This window comes from Oncorhynchus clarkii, chromosome 27 (genome assembly GCF_045791955.1).
Source record: "Oncorhynchus clarkii lewisi isolate Uvic-CL-2024 chromosome 27, UVic_Ocla_1.0, whole genome shotgun sequence".
Classification (NCBI taxonomy): Eukaryota; Metazoa; Chordata; class Actinopteri; order Salmoniformes; family Salmonidae; genus Oncorhynchus; species Oncorhynchus clarkii.
Genome location: NC_092173.1, coordinates 48121608 through 48129843, shown reverse-complemented (window position 1 = coordinate 48129843; position 8236 = coordinate 48121608). Strand labels below are relative to the sequence as shown.

General features: G+C 49.9%; 1 protein-coding gene across 1 annotated transcript in view; it reads left to right on the top strand.

Annotated features, from left to right (window-relative positions):
- Positions 1–8236, top strand: part of LOC139385701 (transcriptional coactivator YAP1-like) — a 146058-nt gene that overhangs the window by 55112 nt on the left and 82710 nt on the right. Inside the window, exons 3-4 of the mRNA XM_071130976.1 lie at positions 3077–3195; positions 7755–7892. Coding sequence (XP_070987077.1) covers positions 3077–3195; positions 7755–7892 — 257 coding nt within the window. The remainder of the gene's footprint in view (positions 1–3076; positions 3196–7754; positions 7893–8236) is intronic.

The window sequence follows — 8236 nt, the reverse complement described above, 5'->3', positions numbered from 1 at the left end:
ACTCTAGGTATCTATAAACACCACGAGGGATGGGTCGTAACCTCTAGGTATCTATAAACACCACATGGGATGGGTCGTAACCTCTAGGTATCTATAAACACCACATGGAATGGGTCGTAACCTCTAGGTATCTATAAACACCACGAGGGATGGGTCGTAACCTCTAGGTATCTATAAACACCACGTGGGATGGGTCGTAACCTCTAGATATCTATAAACACCACATGGGATGGGTCGTAACCTCTAGGTATCTATAAACACCACATGGAATGGGTCGTAACCTCTAGGTATCTATAAACACCACGTGGGATGGGTCGTAACCTCTAGGTATCTATAAACACCACGTGGGATGGGTCGTAACCTCTAGGTATCTATAAACACCACGTGGGATGGGTCGTAACCTCTAGGTATCTATAAACACCACATGGGATGGGTCGTAACCTCTAGGTATCTATAAACACCACATGGGATGGGTCGTAACCTCTAGGTATCTATAAACACCACATGGAATGGGTCGTAACCTCTAGGTATCTATAAACACCACATGGAATGGGTCGTAACCTCTAGCTATCTATAAACACCACATGGGATGGGTCGTAACCTCTAGCTATCTATAAACACCACATGGGATGGGTCGTAACCTCTAGGTGTCTATAAACACCACATGGGATGGGTCGTAACCTCGAGGTATCTATAAACACCACGTGGGATGGGTCGTAACCTCTAGATATCTATAAACACCACATGGGATGGGTCGTAACCTCTAGCTATCTATAAACACCACATGGGATGGGTCGTAACCTCTAGGTATCTATAAACACCACGTGGGATGGGTCGTAACCTCTAGGTATCTATAAACACCACGTGGGATGGGTCGTAACCTCTAGATATCTATAAACACCACATGGGATGGGTCGTAACCTTTAGGTATTTATAAACACCACGTGGGTTGGGTCGTAACCTCTAGGTATCTATACACACCACATGGAATGGGTCGTAACCTCTAGGTATCTATAAACACCACATGGAATGGGTCGTAACCTCTAGCTATCTATAAACACCACATGGGATGGGTCGTAACCTCTAGGTATCTATAAACACCACATGGAATGGGTCGTAACCTCTAGGTATCTATAAACACCACATGGGATGGGTCGTAACCTCTAGGTATCTATAAACACCACGTGGGATGGGTCGTAACCTCTAGGTATCTATAAACACCACGTGGGATGGGTCGTAACCTCTAGATATCTATAAACACCACATGGGATGGGTCGTAACCTCTAGGTATCTATAAACACCACATGGGATGGGTCGTAACCTCTAGATATCTATAAACACCACGTGGGATGGGTCGTAACCTCTAGGTATCTATAAACACCACATGGGATGGGTCGTAACCTCTAGCTAGCTATAAACACCACATGGGATGGGTCGTAACCTCTAGCTATCTATAAACACCACATGGGATGGGTCGTAACCTCTAGGTATCTATAAACACCACATGGGATGGGTCGTAACCTCTAGGTATTTATAAACACCACGTGGGTTGGGTCGTAACCTCTAGATATCTATACACACCACGTGGGATGGGTCGTAACCTCTAGATATCTATGAACACCACATGGGATGGGTCGTAACCTCTAGCTATCTATAAACACCACATGGGATGGGTCGTAACCTCTAGGTATCTATACACACCAAATGGAATGGGTCGTAACCTCTAGCTATCTATAAACACCACGTGGGATGGGTCGTAACCTCTAGGTATCTATAAACACCACGTGGGATGGGTCGTAACCTCTAGGTATCTATAAACACCACGAGGGATGGGTCGTAACCTCTAGGTATCTATAAACACCACATGGGATGGGTCGTAACCTCTAGGTATCTATAAACACCACATGGGATGGGTCGTAACCTCTAGGTATCTATAAACACCACGTGGGATGGGTCGTAACCTCTAGGAATCTATAAACACCACGTGGGATGGGTCGTAACCTCTAGCTATCTATAAACACCACATGGGATGGGTCGTAACCTCTAGGTATCTATAAACACCACGTGGGATGGGTCGTAACATCTAGGTATCTATAAACACCACATGGGATGGGTCGTAACCTCTAGGTATCTATAAAGACCACATGGAATGGGTCGTAACCTCTAGCTATCTATAAACACCACATGGAATGGGTCGTAACCTCTAGGTATCTATAAACACCACGTGGGATGGGTCGTAACCTCTAGCTATCTATAAACACCACATGGGATGGGTCGTAACCTCTAGGTATCTATAAACACCACATGGAATGGGTCGTAACCTCTAGATATCTATAAACACCACATGGGATGGGTCGTAACCTCTAGGTATCTATAAACACCACGTGGGATGGGTCGTAACCTCTAGGTATCTATAAACACCACATGGGATGGGTCGTAACCTCTAGGTATCTATAAACACCACATGGGATGGGTCGTAACCTCTAGGTATCTATAAACACCACATGGAATGGGTCGTAACCTCTAGCTATCTATAAACACCACATGGAATGGGTCGTAACCTCTAGGTATCTATAAACACCACGTGGGATGGGTCGTAACCTCTAGCTATCTATAAACACCACATGGGATGGGTCGTAACCTCTAGGTATCTATAAACACCACGTGGGATGGGTCGTAACCTCTAGGTATCTATAAACACCACGTGGGATGGGTCGTAACCTCTAGGTATCTATAAACACCACGTGGGATGGGTCATCCACTGATATAGACCATCATTTAGGCTACAGAGCTGTTCATGGTTTGAAAGCGTCTGCTGCAGCCTCATAGGCTTCCATTATCTGGTCCAACCCTGCTTAAACTGGAACCTTTCCAGACATTTGTTGGAACTGTAAGTTACTCCTCATAAGTGATTCCTCATAAGTGATTCATCATAAGTGACGCCTCATAAATGATTCCTCATAAGTGACTCCTCACACTAATTCCATGAAACGGACAAGAGGCAAGGGAAGTTCATCATCAAACATGCTCATTTCGTGCTCATTTCGTTCAACTCTTCTCTTCTCTCTCTGTGCAGCCATCTGGACCAGTCGACCACCTGGCTGGACCCTCGTAAGGCCCTCCTACAGATGAACCAGGCCCCTCCCACCAGCCCTGTACCAGTCCAGCAACAGAACATCATGAGCCCTGCTAGTGGTCAGTACACGCTCACGCACACTCGGACACAGACTCACAGTCGGACACAAACTCACAGTCGAACACAGACTCACAGTCGGACACAGACTCACAGTCGGACAGAGACTCACAGTCGGACGCAGACTCACACAGTCGGACAGAGACTCACACAGTCGGACGCAGACTCACACAGTCGGACGCAGACTCACACAGTCGGACGCAGACTCACACAGTCGGACGCAGACTCACCCAGTCGGACGCAGACTCGCACAGTCGGACGCAGACTCACACAGTCGGACGCAGACTCACCCAGTCGGACGCAGACTCACAGTCGGACAGAGACTCACACAGTCGGACGCAGACTCACCCAGTCGGACGCAGACTCACAGTCGGACGCAGACTCACCCAGTCGGACGCAGACTCACAGTCGGACGCAGACTCGCACAGTCGGACGCAGACTCACCCAGTCGGACGCAGACTCACAGTCGGACGCAGACTCGCACAGTCGGACGCAGACTCACAGTCGGACGCAGACTCACAGTCGGACGCAGACTCACAGTCGGACGCAGACTCACAGTCGGACGCAGACTCACAGTCGGACGCAGACTCACCCAGTCGGACGCAGACTCACAGTCGGACGCAGACTCGCACAGTCGGACGCAGACTCACCCAGTCGGACGCAGACTCACAGTCGGACAGAGACTCACAGTCGGACAGAGACTCACAGTCGGACTCAGACTCACACAGTCGGACAGAGACTCACACAGTCGGACGCAGACTCACACAGTCGGACGCAGACTCACCCAGTCGGACGCAGACTCACCCAGTCGGACGCAGACTCACAGTCGGACGCAGACTCACCCAGTCGGACGCAGACTCACAGTCGGACGCAGACTCGCACAGTCGGATGCAGACTCACAGTCGGACGCAGACTCACAGTCGGACACAGACTCACACGGGCAGCCCTGTACCAGTGCATCATAGACCACAGAGTTAAACTAAAGGCAAAACAAGCTTTTTTTAATGGATTAGATCTCAGACCACCTGAAGGGTAAGATCTCTGGAGGGGGGTGGGTGGGGTGTTGATGGTACATTAGCCCTGAAGGGTTAGATCTCTGGAGGGGGTGGGTGGGGTGTTGATGGTACATTAGGCCTGAAGGGTAAGTTATTATCGCTGGAGGGGGGTGGGTGGGGTGTTGATGGTACATTAGGCCTGAAGGGTAAGATATTATCTCTGGAGGGGGGTGGGTGGGGTGTTGATGGTACATTAGGCCTGAAGGGTAAGATATTATCTCTGGAGGGGGGTGGGTGGGGTGTTGATGGTACATTAGGCCTGAAGGGTAAGTTATTATCTCTGGAGGGGGGTGGGTGGGGTGTTGATGGTACATTGGGCCTGAAGGGTAAGTTATTATCTCTGGAGGGGGGTGGGTGGGGTGTTGATGGTACATTGGGCCTGAAGGGTAAGTTATTATCTCTGGAGGGGGGTGGGTGGGGTGTTGATGGTACATTGGGCCTGAAGGGTAAGTTATTATCTCTGGAGGGGGGTGGGTGGGGTGTTGATGGTACATTAGGCCTGAAGGGTAAGATATTATCTCTGGAGGGGGGTGGGTGGGGTGTTGATGGTACATTAGGCCTGAAGGGTAAGTTATTATCTCTGGAGGGGGGTGGGTGGGGTGTTGATGGTACATTGGGCCTGAAGGGTAAGTTATTATCTCTGGAGGGGGGTGGGTGGGGTGTTGATGGTACATTAGGCCTGAAGATGCTACAAGGTGCTACTTTGTTAAATAACTATGGCTGTGGAGTCTTACACTACCGGGGAACAGTGGCTTAACTGCCTTGTTCAGGGGCAGAACGGCAGATTTTTTACCTTGTCATCTCGGGGATTCGATCTTGCAACCTTTCTGTTACTAGTCCAACAACACTCTAACCACTAGGCTACCTGCTCTAACCACTAGGCTACCTGCTCTAACCACTGGGCTACCTGCTCTAACCACTAGGCTACCTGCTCTAACCACTGGGCTACCTGCCTCTAACCACTAGGCTACCTGCTCTAACCACTGGGCTACCTGCCTCTAACCACTAGGCTATCTGCCTCTAACCACTAGGCTACCTGCTCTAACCACTGGGCTACCTGCTCTAACCACTAGGCTACCTGCTCTAACCACTAGGCTACCTGCTCTAACCACTGGGCTACCTGCCTCTAACCACTAGGCTATCTGCCTCTAACCACTAGGCTCTAACCACTGGGCTACCTGCTCTAACCACTGGGCTACCTGCTCTAACCACGAGGCTACCTGCTCTAACCACTAGGCTACCTGCTCTAACCACTAGGCTACCTGCTCTAACCACTAGGCTACCTGCTCTAACCACTAGGCTACCTACTCTAACCACTGGGCTACCTGCTGTCCAAAGATCCAGAATAATGTTCACCATATTAGGTCGTATTATTTAATCAACTCAGGATGGCGGCCAATAATTGTCCCACTCTCATTATACTGTCATTGTAGACTCTCACCTCTCCTAAACAGGTGTTCTACTCTGCTAGCCAGCACCTCTCCTAAACAGGTGTTCTACTCTGCTAGCCAGCACCTCTCCTAAACAGGTGTTCTACTCCGTTAGCCAGCACCTCTCCTAACCAGGTGTTCTACTCTGCTAGCCAGCCCCTCTCCTAAACAGGTGTTCTACTCCGTTAGCCAGCACCTCTCCTAACCAGGTGTTCTACTCTGCTAGCCAGCACCTCTCCCAAACAGGTGTTCTACTCCGTTAGCCAGCACCTCTCCTAAACAGTTGTGTGTTTCTTTTGCCACTCCGTTAGCCAGCACCTCTCCTAAACAGTTGTGTGTTTCTTTTGCCTCTAGTTGGACGCTGTATACCATATGTATCCTGCACACACAACTAATAAAACTGTAAACTCATGTTAGTGAGCTGCCTCAGATAGTGTCCTGGTGAGCTTCTTCCCAGGTGGGGTTAGAGAGTTGGAACAACAATTGTTTTTAACATGTTTGTGCCTTGGTGATTGGCACGTTTATCTGTCGTCAGTGGCAACCGCTACCAACCACTACTTCTGAATAGGTCCTAGGTTTTACTGTTCGTGGGTTCATCTGTTACTTTGACCTTCTATTCACCTACATCAGTATGACAGCACTTACAGAGCTTCTCTTATTTGAACATGTCAACAGTGGTGGCTTTGTTCATATACTATATTCTATGGTCATTTAAATGTCTTTTGAAACAGATGTTTTAACATACCCATCCAAATGACTTTCTGTTTCTGTCTTTATTGGTGTGTTTTCCTGTAACTAGCTGTTTTTGATTTGGTCAGGATCATCCTGTGATGCAACCCTGCATCCGCACACTGTATGCCTGGGTAAACTTAGTAAAGTCACGTTCCCCCTCCTCCCACACACACCCTGCCTGTCCAGCCTAACCTTTCTGTCCTCTCTAAGGTCCTCTCCCTGCCTGTCCAGCTCCAGCCTAACCTCTCTGTCCTCTCTAAGGTCCTCTCCCTGCCTGTCCAGCCTAACCTCCCTGTCCTCTCTAAGGTCCTCTCCCTGCCTGTCCAGCTCCAGCCTAACCTCCCTGTCCTCTCTAAGGTCCTCTCCCTGCATGTCCAGCTCCAGCCTAACCTTTCTGTCCTCTCTAAGGTCCTCTCCCTGCCTGTCCAGCTCCAGCCTAACCTCTCTGTCCTCTCTAAGGTCCTCTCCCTGCCTGTCCAGCCTAACCTCCCTGTCCTCTCTAAGGTCCTCTCCCTGCCTGTCCAGCTCCAGCCTAACCTCCCTGTCCTCTCTAAGGGCCTCTCCCTGCCTGTCCAGCTCCAGCCTAACCTTTCTGTCCTCTCTAAGGTCTTCTCCCTGCCTGTCCAGCTCCAGCCTAACCTCCCTGTCCTCTCTAAGGTCCTCTCCCTGCCTGTCCAGCTCCAGCCTAACCTCCCTGTCCTCTCTAAGGTCCTCTCCCTGCCTGTCCAGCCTAACCTCCCTGTCCTCTCTAAGGTCCTCTCCCTGCCTGTCCAGCCTAACCTCCCTGTCCTCTCTAAGGTCCTCTCCCTGCCTGTCCAGCCTAACCTCTCTGTCCTCTCTAAGGTCTTCTCCCTGCCTGTCCAGCTCCAGCCTAACCTCTCTGTCCTCTCTAAGGTCCTCTCCCTGCCTGTCCAGCTCCAGCCTAACCTCCCTGTCCTCTCTAAGGTCCTCTCCCTGCCTGTCCAGCTCCAGCCTAACCTCTCTGTCCTCTCTAAGGTCCTCTCCCTGCCTGTCCAGCTCCAGCCTAACCTCCCTGTCCTCTCTAAGGTCCTCTCCCTGCCTGTCCAGCTCCATCCTAACCTCCCTGTCCTCTCTAAGGTCCTTTCCCTGCCTGTCCAGCTCCAGCCTAACCTCCCTGTCCTCTCTAAGGTCCTCTCCCTGCCTGTCCAGCTCCAGCCTAACCTTTCTGTCCTCTCTAAGGTCCTCTCCCTGCCTGTCCAGCTCCAGCCTAACCTTTCTGTCCTTTCTAAGGTCCTATCCCTGCCTGTCCAGCTCCAGCCTAACCGCCCCAAGGTCCTCTCCCTGCCTGTCCAGCTCCAGCCTAACCTCTCTGTCCTCTCTAAGGTCCTCTCCCTGACTGCTGGGAACAGGCCGTAACCTCAGAGGGAGAGGTCTACTACATCAACCACAAGAACAAAACCACCTCTTGGCTCGACCCGCGCCTCGACCCGCGCCTCGACCCGCGACTTGACCCACGCTACGGTGAGAAAACACTCACATCTCTCAATTCTGTAATGGTCATCTCTCAGCCTGTTAGGTAACACTTTACACACTGGTCGTATGCTTGTCAAGTAACACTGCTATTACTTTAGTATTAACCTTTTGTTACATAGTACTCCTTTAGTAGTCCTTTAGTATTCCTTTAGTATTACTTTAGTACTCCTCTAGTATTCCTTTAGTACTCCTTTAGTATTCCTTTAGTACTCCTTTAGTAGTCCTTTAGTATTCCTTTAGTATTACTTTAGTACTCCTCTAGTATTCCTTTAGTACTCCTTTAGTATTCCTTTAGTACTCCTTTAGTATTACTTTAGTACTCCTCTAGTATT